This window comes from Pelodiscus sinensis, chromosome 2 (assembly GCF_049634645.1).
Source record: "Pelodiscus sinensis isolate JC-2024 chromosome 2, ASM4963464v1, whole genome shotgun sequence".
Lineage (NCBI taxonomy): Eukaryota > Metazoa > Chordata > Testudines > Trionychidae > Pelodiscus > Pelodiscus sinensis.
Genome location: NC_134712.1, coordinates 154,175,907 through 154,198,449, shown reverse-complemented (window position 1 = coordinate 154,198,449; position 22,543 = coordinate 154,175,907). Strand labels below are relative to the sequence as shown.

The following is a 22,543-nucleotide window of genomic DNA, read 5'->3' as shown; positions in this document are numbered from 1 at the left end:
TTATTTAAATGCCGCGGGGATATTTAAATCCACCGCGGATTTCCCTACGACGACTGCTGAAATTTACATGCCCCTTCCAGAAAAGGGGCCAGTGTAGACGTAGCCCCAGTGTTCCTTCTCCTGTCACTCATTTCCAGCCTCTGACAAATTGGGCTAGGGACACCACCCCTGGCTAATAAGCATTGATGTACCCAACCCAGCTGGGGGAGGGAAGGAATTTTGCTCACGGTACTGTGTATGAACTCTGCTTGTGATATTTTGCCAAATTAATGCCAAGTTACATCCTTCCCATTGATTAAAAGTCTCTTTTCTATTATCAGTCTCTGTGTTTGCAGGCGGGGAAGCATTGTCTCTCAGAGGCCTCCTGGGATGGTATGTGAATTGTCTAGGTTACTGGGTGGGGGCTCAAGCTAGTCCTGTATTGGATGGATGGAGAAGGACCTCTATATATTGAAACTAGATGCTGCTTAGTCCACATGGCAGAAATGTTACATTCTTTAACCTGTACTTTTCCTTATTCCTTCCCCCTTCATTGTTAGTATTAATTGTGCAGAATATCAGGTAATTTTGAAGACTGAGCAACAAACTTTGGTCATTTCAGCTTTCTTAATATCATCAGTTAACTCTTTTTCCCCTCCCATGAAGCTGAGGACTTACACTTTTCTCCATCTTTCTCTAGTTCTAATCTATTTAATAACCTTTCTGTATTCAATATTCCTTGCTACATCTAACTTATTTTGTCTCCACCTTCCTGTGCTATTATTTTATACTCCTCCTTAACAATTTATCTGTGTTTTCACTCTTTGTAGGACTCCTTTTTGAAATTCAGTTAAAGAGCTCCTGATGGAGTCATATTGGCCTTCAAATATTTTTTGTACCTTTTTTTTTCTTCAGCAAAGTAGTTTGCTGTTGTGCCTTCAATATTATATTCTTCCAGCTTTCCTGAACTCTATTTTTCTTTAGATTTTCTTTCCCTATGACTTCCCTAAGAGGCCTCATCCACCTTTTCTTCCTGATTTGGTTGTCTATAGTAAACCTCTACCATGACATTACCCCTATTATTTAAGCCCTTTTATCTTTTACCTGGAGACTTTCAGTTGGTCCACTTCTCACCTCCTTATCGACCTCAGAACAAGTGTATATAGTCTGGATGTATAAAACAACACCTCTTCCCTTTTTCTCCTGACAGTCCTTCCTGAACCAGCTATACCACTCTATACCAATATTTCAGTCATCAGATTTATCCCAGAAAGTCTCTGTGACTCCAATTATCATAATTTAGCGTAAGTACTAATACTTCTAGTTCTTTCTGTTTATTCATGATGCTTTGTGCATTTTGTATAGAGATTTAAAATGGTGAAGAGATTCCTTTACTGTTTTCACTCTCGTTCCTAATGTAATTTTCCATGCCCATCCCATATTCAAAATCTAGCACCATGTTAAGGTTACCATACTTTTCTGCTTATCTGTGGTCACAAGTCTTTCATGTTTAACTGTGGGCTTTACTTGTCTGTCCTCTTAGAATCTAGTTTAAAGCGCTCGTTCCCCTGTGGATGATTCTGTGCACAAAAATGTTCTTCCCTTTCTTGGTCAGGAGGACCCATCTCAAGTCAGCAGTTCTTCTTCCAGAAACAGCACCGTATGTTTAGGAAGGCTCCAATATCCTTATCAAAAGTGGGTGCAATAGTCTTTCATTTCTGACCCTGGTAAAACAGTAGAAAAATGAAACTTGCTTAAATATTGATAAAGCTATAGGAGTTGGTTGTGATCTTAGAAAAACAAAAACTGAAAAATGTCAGAAATTTGAGAGTGTTTTCATTACACAGACTTTGAAATTGACTGATTTTTTTTGTTTTGCACCAAAAGCAGGATTTTTTTCAACAAAATAGTTTTACAACAATTTGAATAAAAATATGAATTTCAAATATTGAGAATCTAATTTTGTGAATTTTTTCATTTAGGTAAAAACTTCTAGTACAGCTTGTACTGTATGCTTACAAACTAGATGATCCGCAATCTTAGAAATATGATGATCTTTAGTTCTTTGGAGAGAATAATTATTTAATATACTGCATATTTGGCTTGTGAAATTTATCCTCATGTTCTTGTTAGACTTTGACACAATCATTTTAATTTTTTTTTTGCCTTTTGGCTGGGTGATTTCATCAATAAACACTTGTCCTAAATTAGCACCATTAGCTGCCTTTTACTGACAGGTAGAGATTATGCTTTAAGAACTGTGCACAAATAAGACCATAGTTTTTTGCTATGCACACAATGTAACAAAATACAGCTGAAGTGAAACAAAAAAGTTACTGGTTTATATGTCAGAATTCACTAATAAATATGTCATAAAAGTCAGTGGAACCTCAGAGGAATTTCTTGTGCATTTCAGTGAAGAAATTATAGATGTAATTCCAGCAGTGAAAAGATAATTATCCCTAGTTTAGAGACCTTCTGCAGCACTTATCTCTGAGTCAATTATTAAAGTCAATGGTTATCTCCTTGTGATAGCCTATTGTATTTTAATTGAATTCAGAATATTTTTTCTAATTATTAGGCTCTTTCAGAACTCATGTTCATACAATCAACAGTAAGCTCAATATAAGCCATAAGGAACTTATCAAAATGCTAGTGTCACAAAGAGGAAGTACAGCTCTTCATGTGTGATTGGATGTGTGAATTCCATCTAAAACAATGACAAACTAATTCCATCTACCTTTTATTTTCTGAAAATGTTAGCCTTTACTATCAGGGTTTCATGTTTAGAGGTTAGGAATTAATAATTACATTAAATAAATAAAATGGGTCTCCTCCAAAACTTCTCTCAGTTTCTGGAATGGAACTTGCATGAAACTTTGAGATGCTTTTGAATTTTTCAAATACATTTTTTTTGTTTTTATGCTGTTTCCTGAAATTTCTAGAGGTGTTGATAAAAAGAGGTGGCCTCATGATTTTCTGTTATGTGAGAAATCTTAGAAATATGATGATCTTTAGTTCTTTGGGGATTTCTAACCTATTTTTGCAGACTGTAGAACTTTAGGATTTTGGTTCTGTGACTACTCTGATCCTAGAGTCGGGAGAAACTTTGGATCTACATCTCAGTTCTTGTCTGCTTTTCCAAACCAAACTTCAAACCTTTTAAGCTTGTTCATTAATAGTAAAAATGAAGCACTATTTATAAAAAAACTATTGTATTTAATAGCATAATACATTTATAGATACGTTGAATAATATTGTTACTTCCATTTTCTGAAACATCAGATTTCTAGATTTTTTACTTTCTAAGCTGCCCTCTGAAAATTTTTTAAAATGTACCTTAATGCACCACAGGTAATGTTTCAAAACCAATGAGCAGTGGCCTAACTTGAATCCTATGGAGCCCATACTGAATACTTTAAAACACCCATCTGCAGGTGTTTGTTATTAGAGTTAATGTGTTTCTCTTCAATAGACTGTATACCCCTCCCCACATATTCTTTAAAAAAAACAAACTTGTGAACCCAACCAGGGTTCCACGATTACTTTGTTCTTTTGAATCATGCTCTGTGATTTCAAAGTTAATTCCAGTGGAGAACAAATGAGCTCCATGAAATGAGCAAGATAATACAAGGGGAAGGAGTCCTTATGATATGCTGTATTCATTCAGTCATGTAAACAATTATATGTTCCAATTGACAATTGCTCAGTATGTGTATCTTAAAGCTGCATATCCATTCTGATTTATTCAGTCTTCTGCCCTCTTTCTATCAAATGCAAAAACAATGAACTGAAAGCAAAAGAAAGCTTTCACATCTGAAAGTTGTATGTTCCTGAGCAAAATCAGAACTTTACCTCATGAAATTAACATCTCTGTGTTAGTAGACTTGTGAGAATAAATCACATTCAGCCAGTTGTTCCATTTATGAGTATATTATTTCAAAGGGAAAACATGATTTGCAAGCAAAGGGCAAACGAGATTTTTGAGATAATTGAGATAATGACACTGCCAACTACGTATAAGAGAAGGAAAAGAAGCCTTGCAAAACTTCATTTAATCTTGTCTTGCTTCCAGAACAGGTAATTTACCTTATGTTTCTCTTTCTTTTGTCAGCATGAATCAGAACTTTTATTGACATCCTGTGATCCTCATAAATACTATTATGTAATGGAAATAATTGTATCCACCAGTTTTAAATTCCTTGTGAATAATAACAAAAACTATTTGGCAAAACTATATTAAGAGTGAGAAACGGAAAGATATACAGAGTGTGCCACTGAGAGGGGACATGATAGCAGTTTTCAAGTATCTAAAAAGGTGTTACTGGGGGAGGAGGGAATTGTTCTCCTTGGGCTCTGAAAATAGGATAAGAAGAACTGGGCTTAAATTGCAGCAATGGGGGTTTAGGTTGGACATTAGAAAAAACTTCCTAACTGTCAGGGTAGTTAAACATTGGAATTAATTGCCTTGGGAGGTTGTGGAATCTCCATCACTGGAGATATTTAAGAGCAGGTTAAATAGACATCTATCAGAAATGATCTAGATGATGCTTGCTCCTGCCGTGAGGGCTGGGAACGGCACTTGATGATCTCTCAAGGTCCCTTTCAGTGTTCTATGTGCTCTATGATTCTATGACAGTAGAAAATTAAAAGACAAACTTTCCTAAATAACTGTAAATTATCCCAGCTGTATACAGCTGGCAACCTTAATCATACTACTTAATTTTTTTAAATTTGGGGTATAAAATGGAATTGTCAAGCACAGCTGTGCAAAAACCAAAACAAACGTCTCCCTCCCCACTCACCAAATTCATACCACTGAAAACATCAGAATACTAAACTCATATATATGAAGTGACATATTTTTCATGACAATTATATTGCTGCTGGAAAATTACTTTATATATGAATGCTTAGAGAGATCCAAATTCTGATCCTATTGAAACGGATGGCAAAACTCCCATTTACTTTATAGGCACCGAAATGTGGGCCAGAGCTAAATTCACAAATTTCTGTGCAATATGGACAGATTTTTCTAAATTAGGAATGAGAGCATGCATTTTCATGGAATAGTGTAAAGGTATAACTGGGAACAAAATTCTTCAAGTTGAAATCCCATGTTTCCTTAGGACAGGATTCTACAACTGAACCCACGTGGGTTGAACTTGGTGCACTCACAGGACACAACCCATGCAGAATTAGCTGTAGGAAAAGGAAGATGTCTGCTGGGGTGGGCAATAATTTTTTGCCAGGGGCCACTTCGCATACTCCTCCACCCCCAAGTCAAGCAGGGTTTGGGAGTGGAGGAGCATGTGAAGTCTCCCCCCATGGCACTTCCCTAGCAGGGTGAAGGAAACTTTGTGTGCTTCCCCAAGTGCCTAATTGGTCTGGGAGTGGGAGAGAGGCAGGGCCTCCCCAGGCTGGATCAACCTACCTGGCCTGCGGAGGCCCTTTTGCCCACCCTTGGTTTCAGCACTATGACTTTAGATTTTGTCACGTTGTTATTTTTTAAAGTTTAGGAAACATTTACTTTTTTGAAAGACAAAAAAACAAATCAGCATTTTGACCTCCTGGAACTAAATATCGTCAGGTCTTATACACTGTTCCACTTCCCCATAGTTATATCTAGGAGTACAAATTTAAACAAGATATGCACAATTCTGGGTCTCACTTGGACAGAAATACGTGAAAACTAAATTATAATCTACTTGGGTGAACCGTTAAAGGTTTGGTTCTATTTGGAGAGCCAGTTAAAAATTCTTAAATAAGCAATCCGAAATGAGAATCTTACAAAGTCATAGTTTCTGGCACTTCAGGTTCTGATCTTAACAGGAAGAAAATAGTGCAAATGCAAACATAAATAAAGGGAACTAAAAATAGAAACTGCACATACACCTACTGAAATAAATTTGGGTTCTGTCTCTGGTGTGCCATCTGCTTGTGCACTGAACTCCAGTTAAGATAAACACAAAAAGCACAGTGTCACTTGTGACCAGAGACATGATTTCAACGTATACTCCCCATTATTACATACTTGCCTCCCGTCCTGTAAATACAAAATCTGATGTATATTCATAGGACTCACACCACAGATTGAAAGAAGCTTCTGACTTTTAGACCTCAAGGATTTTGAGGAACCATCTCCAGCTAATCATTTATCTGCAAAACATTTTTAAAGTTTCTTTTTCTCTCTCTACATTTTTTTTTCTCAAGCCTTCAGTTATTTTGTTAGTTTATTCTTAGCAATTTCATTTCAAAATATGTAACATCATTTCTCATTCCACACTGTTTAAATTATTCCCATAAGAGTGAAGTATTGAATTGCAAGAAAAACATTATTTTCAGGGAAAGTAAAGACCCCTATTAACAATAAATTGGACTGCATTTCATTTTCATAAGCCTTGATTTATGGTGATTATTCAGTTATAGTGGATGTAAATGTTTTCTTCCTGGATTATTATTGGATTCCTCCCCTCCCCAGCTCATACTCAAAGAACAGTATGGCTAGTAAATTATAGATGCATTATAAACTGCTTGTTTCCAATGAATATGTTCAGTTCATATGATTACTAATAAGAATATAAGATGCCTATTAGTTTAAATAATTTAATTAATTACTTTTGGGGACAGCATTTTCTTTGAATAGATTCTTGTGCTATCCATTTGAATGCTACACACTGTAATACATGCATGAATTATAAATAAATAGCACAATTGCTAGTGTACTAAAAAGACAAAACCCCTGATTTCTTGCATGTTCTGTTTCGTGAGTACATTGCGGAGGACATATAGAATGACCTTAACATTTAAAACAAGATATTATTTCCCATCTACACAATCTCCAAATAAAGTCTTACCTATTTCCATATGTTCTTATGTTACAAAAGGAAGCTAAAATAATGTATCGAAAAGCATTCACTGAAACATTAGACATCAGAAAATATTTTAAGCACAAAAGACATGTTGCCCTTATATATGTAATTGCATTTCTCATGGGGCATTAAGGACCAGATCCTCAAAAAGTATTTAAGTGATTATCTCCTACTGAAGTCTCCCACTGAAGGCAGCCTAAATACTTTTGAGATTTTGGGCCTAAAAACCTTCAACTCTTAGCTGAGAGCTCCACAACTCCAAGAGGTAACATCTATCGAATTGGGACTGCATGTAACAGTCAGAACCAATTAACTTCCAGTGGTTCTTTTTTTTCCTCTTTATTGTTGTATTAATCAATTATTAGCCATACAAAGAAATATAATAGTGATAGAAATGTAGCCATGTTAGTCTGGTGTAGCTGAAACAAAGTCTTTAAAGTGCTACATAATCCTGTTTTTTGTTAAAGAAATATAAAGCATGAGAATACTAAATGGGCACTTTCAAAGTAACTATTTAAGCATCAAAGAGGACTTATGCTGCAGACACTCATGCATATATCCTTAGCAATGTTTGGTTCCAATGGGATCATAAGATTACTCACAGGAATGCATTTGGAAGAATGGGTCTTGAGAGGGGAGGAGGAAAAAGCAACATATGAATGTAGACCCTGGAGAACATTTTCTAATGAGTGCTTTTTCTTTTCCTGAGCATAGAAAGGAGAGTCAAAAGAGGTCAAAATATGAAGTGAATCCCTCAAGAATTCATTCCAGAGCTTTGTAAGCATCAAAGAAGTTTGAAAAGCAGAAGAGTATGGATTGAGTTGCAAATCTTTTCCCCATTCTTTTCTTTTCCTTACCTGTTTACATATGACCAGTTGGAGAAGGAATGATATATGAATTTGTGGGCTCAGAACAAACATTTATGTTGTAATTTATTTTTGCTTTAAGTGCCTCACTAGAGCAACTTACTTCAGAGCCTTATGTTGGTGTTAATAGTGGACACAACTCCCATTGAGCTCAATCAGAGACTAGGGGCAACCAGAGCATGGAGCTGAATCAAAGCTGAGAGAGGGGAATCTAAAGAGAAATAACTGTATCTGTGAGCTGCAGAAACTATGTAGCCTGACCAAAACAATATTTAGGGTGTGAAATTATTATTTTAACCTATTTCTTGAGTGTATTAAACTTAGTTTGTGTGTTTTGTTTTATTTGCTCCATACTTTGCTTTGTTCTGTTTGCTATCCCTTCTAATTACTTAAAGTTTACCTTATGTAGTTCATAGACTTATTTTGTTTATTCCAAAACCAAGTTTGTGCCGGCAAGAGTAAGTCTCAGGTCTGACACTGGGTTCTCAAAGTACAAAGACATGCTACACAGGTATCTATCAAACAGAAGCAGTTTATTTTCTGACAGCTATCAGCTGCGCCCCTTAACTAAAAGAACAACATGATAAGAAAAGTGGTGTTCTTACATCCCTTCTGCAAGCCGGGAACCCCATTTCGGCTGCAGATGAAGTGGGAGCTTCTGAGGCACTGGTACCAAAGCACATAGGTGAGGTTCAAATTGCTGTGCTCTGGCGCAGCATTAAATACAGTGTCTCTACTTTGTTTGTGGCAGTTTGGAAATTTCTGGGGTTTACTCATTGCTTCTTACAGTGTGGCTCAGCTGTACTGCTTGTCCTTTGACTTTGTTTACATGATCAGTACATTTGGGTAAACAGGATTGTTATGTGCCTGCCCTTATCTACAATTCATTCTTTCTACAATGGCGTATGTTCCTAGAGGCTTGCTTCTGGCTCATTTGTAGTAGGGAAGAGGAGAGGGAGGAAATGGGGAAGGTGAGGGAATGCAGGCCTCACCACCCTATACGTCATATGTACAGAGTTCTTCTGAATTGACCCCTACTCCTATCTGGAAGAGGGAGGCAAAATAATAAGCAAGTCTCTCTCCACCTTGAGGGAGAGGGTAATTTTTATGAGCTTGTGCTGTGCAGATCACTCTATAAGGCTCAAAACATTATTATTTTGGATTTACACCCAAAAGGAGATGTGCACATCAGTGCTAGATAAACCCCTGAACTGAACGCTCTCACAAAGCTAATTTTAGTCTATGTCTGAAGGTGGGTGTGGCCTGACCCGTATGTGTGCTAAAGAAGGCTTGAGGGTGAAGGCCATTAAGGACAGGGTAAGGAAGCCAAAGCTGGTAAAACAGGTATGCTTAGTTGGACCCCCCCATATCAGATCGCATCCTGCATGGGGGGCAAGTCTACCTGTCACAAACCTATGATAGTATTTAGACTTCTAGCATTTGTGTATAAAAATGATCACATGATCACACCCATTAGCATAAAGTAAAATTCCTTATGAGAATGAGAGAGGAAAGTTTCTGACTTGATTAAACGTTGCACCATCCAATAAACAGATTTCAAACTCATCACAGACCAGGAAAAATAACGACAATTGACACCTGTAGAAAAGACTGATATTTGTAAATACGAAAATTGTCCAATTGAAAATTGCAGAAGTTAAACAGTAACTTATAAGAACCACATGGTAGAAGGTAGCAAACGTATCAGTGTTTCTTGTTTCTGACTGAACCAGAAATACAAGTAAAATCACCAAAAATTGAGATGTGCTTGAATGTGAAAACTTAAAGGAAAGAAGGATTAAAATATTTTAGAAAAAAGTTTGCTTTGAGATCACATGTAACAATCAGCAAATATAGGGTTAATTTTTTCCCTAAAATGGTTTTGCCCTGACAGCATGTGTTAGAAGGTTTAAGAAATTACTAAATTCCATTCAATCTAATGAGCTATTGTAAACTTCCATTTGTAAATGTTCCATTGTGTACTGATGCCAATTAGTTGTTCCTTTAATAAAGCAATATTTCAGCTTAAATAATCTTGCCTTGATAGCAATTATACAGCTATGATGATTTTCTATAGGGTAAATGTATTTGATGATATATATCCTGTTTTTTCTCTCCATTGCTTTTCATTATACTATCACTTCATTGATCATTTAAAACTCTGGAGACTTTTTAGTATTTGCATTTTTCACTTACAATAGATCTGTCATTCATGATTACCACTGTTTTTACAGTCTTCCTCTAATGAAGATACCACTTGGTAATACTAATTTCTTACTCTATCATCTAGTTGATAAATATGCATTTGTTCTGTATCTAAAACCCCTGCTGATTAGAGTTACAGTTTGGGGTGAACAAAGAAGGCATTATCAAGTCCATAATTTCAAAGGTGTTTCTGAAATTGTATTCATATGGGATTATCTGTAAAATATAAATTATATGTGCAATATAGACTTTTCACATATCTTTGTCTTCATTAATCATTTTTCCTGTCACTGGGAGACCCGAAACAAAGTCCTAAGTTTTCAGTAATTACTAGTGATTTTGGATACCTCAGGTTTTGAGTGCCCAACTTGAGACCCCATAAAGGGGCATAGTTTTTTAATGGATTGATGTTGATTTAGTGATTTGAGAGCTAAAGTTTTATTTTGAGGAGTGACTTAGGTACGTAGAAGACTAAATCTAATTCCAAGTGTATTAGATTAGGAGCTTAATTACTTAGTGCTTCTATAAATCCCTTAGTCACCTATATAGATGTTATAGGCTAACCATTGACCTTGCATTTAGGCTAGCTATAAAGCCTGGTCTACAGTAGGACCATAGGTCTGCAGTAGGACTATAATCTGAAATAACTGTCGCCTCAAGTTTGAATTTGTAAGTAGTGCATCCGCACTATCAAGGCTGTTATTCTAGAATAAGGGGCCATGAAATTCAAATTCTGTTCTCCTGCTTGTCATGAGGAATAATGCTACTTCTGAACTTGTAAGTCCAAAATAACAGTGTGGATGCTCCAGTGCTGCAAATTCAAACTAATTGGCCTCCAGAGGCTTCCTGCGGCTGTCATCTCTGACCTCTCTGTTCATACCTGGGATCTCCACTTCTCTCCTCCTCCCATGGAACTGGAGACGGGCCTGTCCCATATGGCTGGCTTCGTGACATCTGTGAGAGCAAACAGCACACCACACCATGAGCATCATCAGTGTCCCCATACTCCAATGGCTGCCAACACTCCTGCTTCCATAACCTCCACAGTCCAATGACGAAGAAGAGCTCCAGCCTCTGCTTCTAGGGGGATCCTGGACCTCATCAAGGTGGGATGAATCTAACTTTCAGTAACTCCGGACCAGGAGTAGAACATAAGAAAAGCCATACTGTGTTAGACCAAAGCTCCATCTAGCCCAATATCTTGTCTGCTGACAGTGGCCAATACCAGATGCTCCAGAGAAAGGGAACAAAAGAGGTAATCATCGTGTGATCCCACTCCTGCCATCCATTTCCAGACAAATAGAGGCTAAGGACACCATTCCTACCAATCCTGGCTAATAGCTATTTATGGACCTAACCTCATTTAATCCATCTAGCTCTTTTTTGAACCCTGTTACAGTCCTAATCTTCATATTATCCTCTGGCAAGGAGTTCCACAGGTTGATGGTACACTGAGTGAAGACAAGCTTCCTTTTTTTGTTTTAAACCCACTGCCTATTAATATAATCTGATGACCCCTCGTTCTTATAATGTGGGAATAAGTAAATAACTTTTTCTTATTCACTTTTTCTAACCAGTCATGATTTTATAGACCGTTATCATATCCCCCCCTTAGTCTCTTCTTTCCTAAACTGAAAAGTTCCAGTGTTTTTAATCTCTCTTCATATGGGACCCATTCTAAACCCTAATAATTTCTGTTGCCCTTTTCTGAATCTTTTCCAATGCCAATATATCTTTTTTGAGATGAGGCGATCATATCTGTATGCAATATTCAAGATGTGGGCTTATGGTGGCACATTTTTGGTTCTCTTATGAGGAATACTGTCATCTATGACAGGATGCCACCAGCCTGGCAGAGAAAGGGAAAGGTCACAGCAGGAATTTGGAGCAAGGCAGGCTCAAAATAAAAAAGCTGTGCCAGGCTGTGATTGAAAGAGAAATAAGTTAATCTGGCACAAACATGCAGGCCCAGTGCAGGGTGTTTTTTGTTTGTTTGTTTTTTGTGGATGTTTGTATAAAAATTCCCTCTTCTTATTAACCAGATAGACCAAGTGAAGATTATAGATCATGATTCAGAGTTGCTCAATATTGACTCTGTCACTGCAGAGAAGAGCTCAGTAGCCTATAACATATTGTTTTGGGTTAAACTATAATACCTAATTATGTTCACGCCTTACACAAAATGCACTTGAAACAATAGGAATTTTAACTGAGTGAGGACTGCAGGATTAGACTAAATCTGCCTTCTATTTGAAAGTCAATGGGAGTTGGGCACTTCTCTTACCCTCTTCACCAACACCAAGTGCAAGAGAGAACCAGGAATTCCTCTTTTTTACTCTCAACCATACAGTTAGGACAATCTTATCTTCCCACTAGAGCAAGGCAGTTTGAAGGTCTATTACGTAAGAATTTTTTAATCCAGAAAAAAACCCCGCATCTTGGGAACTAGACAATAATAATGTTATTTAAATAAGAAATCTAGTTTAACTGTACAGATAATATAGTACCAGTGTTAAAACATGAAACATACTATAGGAGCTACATGTGGCATCTGTGTAGTGTTTTATTGTATTCAGTCCCAGGAATTTATATAGTTATATATAAAACATTTGAAAAAATATCAAAAATATTAAGATGATAAATACAGTTAGGCTTTTAGGATATTGTACTAGAATGGATTACATCTTCAGAACTTGCATGCATTATGACATCATTAATCCACAGAGTTGGAATCACCACTTTTTAATCACCATCAGCATCTGTAATAGTGTGGGAAAGCTCTAGTTTATTTTGTTCTATTGCAACACCATAGTGATTTATTTGTCTGAGGAGCTGGTAATTTAATTTGTCTCTCTTTGCTTACAAGCAGAACAGCAGCCTGCCAGATCTTCTATAGAGTGCAGGTCCGGATGTCATGGATTTTAGAAGAGTGTATAAACTGCAGGCCCTAGTGCATCTAGACAGGCAGGCTCTAACCCCCCAGAGGGCCAAGCAGCTAAGTTTACTGCACAACCATGTGAAGATCATAGGAGATATCATATCATTTCTTCAATGCAATGTCTTTGCAGAAAAGAAAACCAAGGAGGAAGGGTCACCAGAGGCAGCAGAGATCAAGGAGAGTGATTTGGAAATTGATGGTGATGTTGAACCAGATCTGGATGGTTCCCAAGAAATAGGAGATGAACATTTGGTAGTAACAAATGAATTGATAGACTCTGCCAACAGAAAAAGGAAAGAGGCCTTTTCCTCTCTAGAGAAAGGTGACCTTCAGAAAGCTATGGATTTGTTCACAGATGCTATCAAGCTGAATCCTCACTTCCACCTCTCATATGTTAATCGAGCCAGTGTCTTTTTGAAACTACAGAAGCCAAATGCTGCCATTAGAGACTGTGACAGAGCCTGTGAGCTTAACCCCAATTCAGCACAGTCTTACAAGTGGAGAGGGCAAGCACACATGCTCCTGGGATGCTGGGAAAAGGCAGCTCAGGACTTGACCTTGGCATGTCAACTGGATTATGATGAAAACACTTATACCAGGCTAAAAAAGGTGCTAATGGCTGAGAAGATTGCTGCACATCAGGCAGAGTATGAGCAAAAATGTGCATTAAGGGAGATACAGGAAAGGCTGGAAAGGGTGAAACTGGCCTTGGAGGAGGAAGAAAGAATCCAGAGGGGGGGAAATTACTGGCAGGACATGGTTAGAAAAACTCACAGACAGCTGAAATTTTTAATAACCTCACTAGATCCAGGAGTTCTGATCACTTTTTTGGATGTAGTCTGGAACCCAGAAAACATTTACAAATACTGTGACATACAAAAGTAAAGTTTACCTGAAAAAGAGGACTGATCATTGTCAACCAGAAATGATTTCTTATTCCAATTAAAACCACCATCTCTGATGTGATATGTGCATTTCCTTTCTTGACTGGTATTTGCTTCAGCTTTATTTGTAATGAGGCATCTCACATATTTTCTGTGAGCCACAAGAAAATCCTGCTATGGGAAAATAGCAAAGTAACCCTCATTCTCTTAAACATGCAGGCTGCATCTAGACTGGCATGATTTTCCACAACTGTTTTTAACAGAAAAGTTTTTCCGTTAAAAGCATTTGCGGAAAAGAGCGTCTAGATTGGCACAGACACTTTTGCACAAAAGCAATTTTTGCAGAAAAGCGTCCGTGCCAATCTAGATGCGGTTTTGCGCAAGAAAGCCCCGATCCCCATTTTCGCCATCGGGGCTTTTTTGCGCAAAACAATTTTTAGCTGTCTACACTGGCCCTCTTGCACAAATACATTTGCGCAAGAGGGCTTTTTCCTGAACGAGAGCAGCATAGTATTTGCGCAAGAACACTGACAATCTTACATTCGATTGTCAGTGTTCTTGCACAAATTCAAGCGGCCAATGTAGACAGCTGGCAAGTTTTTCCACAAAAGTGACTGCTTTTGCAGAAAAACTTGCCAGTCTAGGCACAGCCACACTGTTGCAAGACCACAGTATCTTCACCTTCAAATGGGTTTCTGTGTGGGAGAGCAATCATGTGAAATAGCAACTGAATGTACAAGACAATGAATTTTAATGCTCCATATTATAATAAAACTAGTGAAACTACTGGCAGGTAAATGGGAGCCAAGAATGAAATTCATGAAGATATGAGTTGAATATTTAAGATGTTTCATCTAAGTTTGAATATGTTAACACTTTATGATATTCTTTACATGAACAAACAAGGATGGCTGGAAAGGAGTTCAAACTGCCTTTTATTCATACCTTCCTGGGGAAAGGAAGTGTGCAGGTGAGGATTTAAAAGGAAATACCAAAAAAAGCAAAAAAGTTGACACAAACATTAGAGACTTGCCAGTTGACTTCCGGGGAGAATAGGCTCTCGTATGGCTTGATTTTGTAACGATTAACTTAATAGTAATATTTAATTACAGTCCTATTTACAATTATGTTTATATTATAAAAAGCCAGTGAACACAAGATTCCAGCAAACATTTCTATGTAACTCTGCCCTTGAACTTGCTCATAATAAAATGCAGTAACAGAACTGCTGTCATTGAATTGTATATTTGTGTCTTCTGGCACTCTGCTAGCACAGCATTTTAAGCACATAACTTTTCTTTAACTCCGAGAGTCTCCTCATTGGCTTCAGTTAGGGTGCTTAACACTTTACTCATGATTATGTGCTCTGATGGACTGCTGCCTTTTGGAATCATGATACTAAAGGAATCTGCATAGTGAAAGTGCAGATCTGCTTGAATTTGGGGAGTACTCTTCATAATGCTGAATGGAAACCTGAACTCACTCAATATTAATTGAGGAAACAAGAATGCAAGTTGATTTCTTTGAGAGTCTCCAGATACCTCACGTAAGCAGTCATGCCATGGACAGACCTTAAAAATGAAATAATTCTGAAATGAACAAGATATAACATTTTAAACAAGTGGGAGGAGGCCTGGTCCTCTTCTAATTTTTTTTTATCGGATATACTGGACTAGTGCTAACATGAGGCTCTAGGCAGAAAAGCTCATCTTGAAGAGATTCACTGTCTGACTAAAAATTTATCCTAAAGGGTATGACTGAACTTCATTTGAGAATGGTCTTTGTTAAAAATGATTGGGCAAAGCTCACTCAGGTGAGGGCATGGAAGTGTCCGTATACAATCCTAACTTCTAGTAATATAGTTTCTCTGCTTCAGGTTTCAGAGAGCATAGACTAATTTAGTTAAATATATTTAACTGTAGTGGATGGTACTCAAAATAAAAGAGGTTTAGGCTGAGGTGATATTTAGGTACACCATTTTCTTCAACAGTACATTCTGGGCTCCCTGTCTCTACAGGCACACATACAATCTATTTTTCATCTTCCAAAGAATGTCAGCTACCATATCTGTGGTGCTTCTGTGCATCCCAGAAAACTCCTTTACTTCATTTCCTTTCTGAAAATGAGTGCAGCCTCCATCTGCACTGCTCCCTTCTTCACCTTTGCTATCTTCAATATACCCAAAGCCTCTAGCTCATGAGCGTATCTTCGTCAGCTCCTTGCCAAACGCCCCTCCACTTTCACTCCAGGCAAGCTTGGTCTAAAAACTCAGCCATGTCCCTCCTTCCCATGTAGTTGTTTCCATTAAGCTGTTGAAGGGAAGAGAGCCATGTGTGTCAAGATGTTTTGTTAAGAAAATAAAAGAGGTAATTAAAATAGATGAGTCTTAGCCTCATTTATTTTTTATTATCACGCAATTGCTGTGGTAGCCACAAGGATGTTACAGGGAAAGGAGATGATCCATATGATTCATGTGGGAGGGCACGCTTCTCCTTTATAATTATGAGCTAGAAAGCACTGATTTTAAGGCTGATTATTACTTACTTGAATGACACACTAATGCCATTGTAACTATAGTGTAATCATTCAAAAGAACAGTTAAGGAATAAAGTATTTAACTATGTAACATTTCAATTTTTCAATTATTTGTATCAGTGGAATATTTATTGAAAAGCAAGTGTGCAGCACTAGTCATTCTTTAGAAAACATCAGGAGGTTACTGTTCTGAATCCAAAATAGGTGCCTATTTCACAGTGGAGTCTTGATTATCTAAATAGCAGTAGTGAGAAACTGTGTTTTTTCTAAAGAGGATAAAATTTCCCACTGACAATTTCCTTTATTATCCAAAATTATTCTTTCCTCTGTTACAGTTTACTTTGAATTATCCACTGTAAACTGTCTCTTTTTTAAACCTATTTAGAGGTAAGGAAAATGCATAAAGAATCTCAAGTCAGAATGATCTATTAGGGTACGTCTAAACTACATGGCTCCGTCGACGGAGCCATGTAGATTTGTTGTTTTGGCAAAGACAAATGAAGCCACGATTTAAATGATTGCGGCTTCATTTAAATTTACATGGCTGCCACGCTGAGCCGACAAACAGCTCATCAGCTGTTTGTCCGCTCAGCGCGCTAGTCTGGACGCTCCCCTGCCGACATCAAAGCCCTTTGTCGGCAGCCCCGGTAAACCTCATCCCACGAGGAATAACGGGGCTGCCGACAAAGGGCTTTGATGTTGGCAGGGGAGCGTCCAGACTACCACACTGAGCGGACAAACAGCTGATCAGCTGTTTGTCGGCTCAGCGCGGCAGCCATGTAAATTTAAATGAAGCAGCGATCATTTAAATCGTGGCTTCATTTGCCTTTGCTTATGTGTCTAATCTACATGCCTCTGATGACAGAGGCATGTAGTCTAGACACAGCCTTAGTTAAAAAAAATTACTAGAAAGATATTACTTAAAATTAAGGAAAAATCTTCATCCCTTGGTCCATTTTGATCCAGAGGTAACTAATAATAATAAATGATAGGAGACTTTAGTGGAAATGGTGATAGAGACTGACGATAGTGCCTTAAATCTGGTACTATTGTTATTACAGTAGTGATAATAAAGCGATCAGAGGTAAAAAATTCTATAGTCACAAAATGACTATCTATGAATGTTTTATTACCCTGTATATAGCAGTTCAAGATCTTATGTTCTTGAAAAAAAAATAAAGGGATCAAACTAATCTTGTTATATTTATATATATATATATATATATATATATAACAAAAGGTGACTACAATTACAGTAAGAGCAATAACACAATAACATAAAAATACAGGGGAATGATCAATTGTTTCCCATTCCTCTATCCTATAATATATGTAGTTCAGTGAATGCATGCTTGGTGAATAAATAGCTAAACATCAGAAGTTGTGACATAACCAGTGCTGTAATAGATACTTACACCTTGAAAAAAAGCCACAGCTGAGTTTGCAAACTGCAGTATAAAAACAACAGTCAGAAGGAAACATGCAAATCTAGTTAGTTCCTCAATGGTTCACGTGCATTGAGTTAGTAGAGAAAACAACCGCTAAAGGATTTATATTATATATTTTTTCCTCTGCCCCAGCAAAATCTGTGTTACCCAGCTCTATTTTGGTGAAGGCACCATGGATCCAAAAAACTTTACTGAACTTCAGGTCTTGCTGGAACTTTACCAACAGGATCCAACGCTTTTGAGGGCTAAGCAATTGAGTTTCCTGAGGGACTCTGTAGAGATCATGGGAGATACTTTATTATATTCAAAGAAACATGCCTCTCAGGAGAAGAGATTCAAGGAGCAAGGGAAACAACCAGAAGCAGCAGAAAGTGGGAAGAGTGACTCCGAATTTGGTGATGATGGTGTTATCAAACCAGACCTGGATGGTCCCCAAGAAATAGGAGATGAACATCTGGAAATAACACCTGAGATGATAGGCCAGTCCAATGAAAGGAGGGAAGAGGCCTTTGCTGCTCTCGATGAAGGTGATCTTCAGAAAGCTATTGACTTATTCACAGACTCTATCAAGTTGAATCCTCACTTCCACCTCTCATATGTCTTTTTGAAACTCCAGAAGCCAAATGCTGCCATTAGAGACTGTGACAGAGCCTGCGAGCTTAACTCAAAATCAGCACAACCTTACAAGTGTAGAGGGCAAGCATACATGCTCCTGGGTCAGTGGGAGGAAGCAGCCCAGGACTTTACCTTTGCATGTCAACTGGATTATGATGAAGATACCAATGCCATGCTAATGAATGTACAACTAAGGGCTGAGAACACTGTTAACCATCGGCAGAAGTTTGAGCATAAGTGTGATTAAAGGCAATCCATGAGACTCTGGAAAGGGTAAATTTGGCCTTGAAAGAACAAGAGAGAGCTCAGAAAGAGGAAAATACCTGGCAATGGATGATTACAAGCTGGTGGAAGTACTTTAACTTTTTTACAACTATTCTGGATCCAAGGATAATAATAGCATGGATGGATGTGACCTGGAACCCAAATAACATTTGCAAATACTGCAGCAACCACAAATTCATGAAGTTCACCAGGCAGCATGATTGAACTGTGAGGTCAACCTCAAATGGCCTCTCATTTAAATAAATTAAAGGCTTATGGCAAAGCATGATTTTTCCTTTATAATGTATCTTTAAGGCTTGGCCTAATATAATTTTAGTACCAGAAGTGTTATTTCACAGAGGGGTATGATTTTATTTTGAAACCAAAACAGTGATGGCTAGTATGTTGACAGAATTTGATTTTCTTAGAATTTCAATGGATCATTTTCATGTTCATTTTAAACTTGTTTTTAAATTTTTATCTGTTTAAATTTTGGTGGGGAGGAGGTCAGACAATAGGTAAAGACAGACATATAGATTCAAGGAAAAGTAAACTTTATTACCATTAACATAATAAGTGTCTATCACATGTAAAAAAAAGTAAATATCTGTAAATCAAACTCTAAATTCTAAAGCATATTACTTCCTTTGCATATACGTACATGTTATCACTATCAACTGAAATATGTTTTATAGATGTGTGAAAATTAAAATCAATTTTATCAACTTACTGATAAAAATCATATCCTTTGAAGCCTAAATGAAAGGCACTTTATATTCATATAGCATATTCCTTTTCCATTTTGGAACTAACTATACTGGTACAAAGCATCTTTGGAATTTTCTAAAGTGCTCAATATGGGCCAAAGTGTGCTCCCATTGAAATCAATTTAAGAATTCACATTGACTTCAGTGGAAACAGAGGTATGCCAAAACTGACTGCCTTTAAAAACTGAACAAATAAAGTCCTCTGCTATAATATATAATTCAGAATCTAGACATGGGGAGGAGGGGGAAATATAGCCTTCATGAAAAGATATCATTTAACACCTTTATATTTTAAATGCTGCAAATCCGAATTTCCCTTGGTTCTCCAGTATTGCCACTTAGAATTTTACCACACTTTCTCCACCACTTTGTAACCAAATAATTTATTTTTGGAAACTCTGTTACATTTTCATTCAAATATATTTCCTAAATGAATTTCCAGGAGTAAAATTCCATCTCAGCAAAAATTTCTAATAGTAACAGAAACGATCTTTCTTCACGGAATTTAACTTTTCTCCATCAATACCAGTGATACTTTCAAAATTGTTTATTCCATCAAAATATCAATACAAGCCATTCTTTTGCTTAAAATATATAGCAGAAGCATGAACCTCTTGTAGAAATTTCAGTATATCCAATATCACTTACAAAGTTTTTAACATTTGTCAGAAGTTCCCCTTCACTCATCACCTCTGCCTTTCTCTGGGAAGATAAGTGAAACTACGTCAAATAATGAAGACATGTATTGAATATTGCCCAACTTTCATAGAGATTAGTGATATCCTGATCTTATCAATCACACAATGAAACTCCACTTCTATAAATTTGTTCCACAGAGGATGACAAATAATCCTGGATATGAAATTTCAGCAGCAAGGTTAATTAAAACTTTCTAGCAAACTTCAAGGCTGCGTCTAGACTGGCATGATTTTGCACAAATAATTTTAATGGAAAAGATTTTCCGTTAAAAGTATTTGTGCAAGAGAGCCTCTATACTGGCAAGTGCCTTTGCGCAAAAGATTTGCTTTCCCGCAAAAGCATCCGTGCCAGTGTAGACGCTCTCTTGCGCAAGAAAGCTCCGATGGCCATTTTAAACATCGGGCTTTCTTGCGCAAGAAATTAATGTTGCTGTCTAAACTGGCCCTCTTGCGCAAGAATACTTACGCAAGAGGGATTATCCCTGAGCGGGAGCGTCAGAGTATTTGCACAAGAACCACTGATTTTGTACATTACAAAGTCAGTGTTCTTGCACAAATACTCGCAGCAAGTGTAGACAGGCGGCAAGATTTTGCGCAAAAGTGGCTGCTTTTGTGCAAAATCATGCCAGTCTAGACGCAGCCCAAAAGTAAAAGAACGGTGCATCTTCAAGACAGCATTCAAGGAGATTGAAAAGGAAATGTGGACCGCATATATTTTACAGTGTTGGTTCTAGGTTCTTCTGTCATTCAAAAGCATAACAGAGGTTTAGCTGTTCTGTCTTTTATTTTTTAACACAGATAAACAGTTTCCAAAGTTAAAAATATTCTACATTACAATAAAGATATTCCTAGAGTATCATCACATCAGCACAAAATAAGACAAGTCAGAAGAGAACGATAGCACAGCAACAGCACTAAAGGCACCAGCAGACAGATTCTGCCACTTCCTCACAGGGGCCTTGTTGATGAAGAGGTTTAAGCTGGATGGTCATAATGATTTCTTGTGGCCTTAACATCAGTGAATTGCTGAGTACTTAATTGCATATGATATGAAGGCTCGTTGAAGTCAGCGGGACTTCTCAAGAAACTAAATGCTAATCAGTGGGAGTAAAAGGCTGCTCCATCTAGCCCTAATAGATTTTAAAATGAACTGCTTTTTCCATTGATGCAGCCAGAGCACACTATGTTTTTGCATAAATAGATAAAGCAATTTTGCAGAATATTTGGGAAAAGGAAATGGAGACTGATGGACAGACTTTAGAGATTAAAAACCTAAGAACAACAATATCGGGTCACTCCAAAGGTCAATCTAGCCCAGTATCCTGTCTTCCGACAGTGGCCAATGCCAGATGCCCCAGAGGGAGTAAACAGAACAGGGAATCATCAAACAATCCCTCTCCCGTCACCCATTCCCAGACTCTGACACCATTCCTACCCATCCTGGCTAACAGTCATTGATGGATATAACATCTATGAATTTATCTAGTTCTTTCTTGAACCCTGTTAATGTCCTGGTCTTCACAACCTCATCTGGCAAAGAGTTCCACAAACCAACCATGCGCTGTGCAAAGAAAAACTTCCTTTTGTTTGTTTTAAACCTGATATCTATTAATTTTACTTGGTAACCACTAGTTCTTAGGTTATGGGAACAAGTAAACAAATTTTCCTTATTTACTTTTTCCACACCAGTCATGACTGTATAGACCTCTCTCATATCCCCCCTTAGTATCCTCTTTTCAAAGCTGAAAAGTCCCAGTCATTTTAATTGTTCTTCATATGGGACCGGTTCCAACACCCTAATCATTTTTGTTGCCCTTTTCTGAACTTTTTCTGATGCCAAAATATCTTTTTGAGATGAGGTGACCACATCTGTATGCATTTCCGGAAAATCATGCCAGTGTAGATGTAGCCAAAGAGAAAGAAAACTTGTGATAGCAAGACCAAATGCTCTAACAACAAATCACAGGCAGTAAAAGGAAACTGAGGAGGATCAGAAGGAGTGTTCCAGCAAGGTAATAGAGGGTACATGTGCAGCCCTAATGGATAACTGAGGGAAAATTTTGATGAAGAAAAATCGAATTTACTTTTGAAGTATACATTATTTACAATTCTATGGACACTAGTCGGCAAATAACGACTAGTTATTATAATAATGGCAAGTTGGTTACATCTCCTCAGTTTCCATAAACTTTTGCTAAATAGTATGCAATGTCACATTTTTAATAAGACTAAATGTAAACAGGAAGTAATTCTTCACCTAACCATTTCTGACTAAACAGTATTTTTAAATGTAGAAAAAAATGTTGACATGCACTCTGAAAGTAAGCCTATTTCCATTTTTTTGCACCAAATTGCACATTTGGGCCAGCTATTTTCTATTTAGCATGAAAGACTGGATACCATGTGTTTACTCTCATTTAGAATTGGTATTTACCTTATTTTGAACAACAACAACAAGAACTAAATGAACAG

General features: G+C 37.3%; 2 protein-coding genes and 1 long non-coding RNA gene across 5 annotated transcripts in view; 2 read left to right on the top strand and 1 right to left on the bottom strand.

Moving 5' to 3' along the window:
* The window catches only part of LOC142827241 (uncharacterized), a 40,313-nt gene that overhangs the window by 5,176 nt on the left and 12,594 nt on the right, over nucleotides 1-22,543 (bottom strand). Inside the window, exons 2-3 of one of the 3 annotated variants that reach the window (XR_012901839.1) lie at nucleotides 10,803-10,876; nucleotides 1,455-1,703 (exon numbers count right to left, since the gene is read on the bottom strand). This is a non-coding gene — a long non-coding RNA (uncharacterized LOC142827241). Of the gene's footprint in view, nucleotides 1-79; nucleotides 1,704-10,802; nucleotides 10,877-22,543 lie in introns of those variants that run through there. The other 2 variants (XR_012901840.1, XR_012901838.1) reach the window with 2 other exon arrangements.
* LOC102457522 (putative protein FAM10A4) lies at nucleotides 12,650-13,826 on the top strand. Its single transcript, XM_006119380.3, has one exon. It carries the CDS (start codon nucleotides 12,837-12,839, stop codon nucleotides 13,743-13,745), a length of 909 nt encoding a protein of 302 aa, XP_006119442.1. The 5' UTR covers nucleotides 12,650-12,836; the 3' UTR covers nucleotides 13,746-13,826.
* Nucleotides 17,900-18,831, top strand: LOC102457782 (putative protein FAM10A4). Its single transcript, XM_014571661.2, is given in 2 exon segments — nucleotides 17,900-18,581; nucleotides 18,584-18,831. Coding segments are annotated over 2 exon segments (930 nt in total).

What these genes read in the sequence shown, in the direction of transcription:
- LOC102457522 (XM_006119380.3), top strand. Translation starts at nt 12,837, where the DNA reads ATGGATTTTAGAAGAGTGTATAAACTGCAGGCCCTAGTGCATCTAGAC.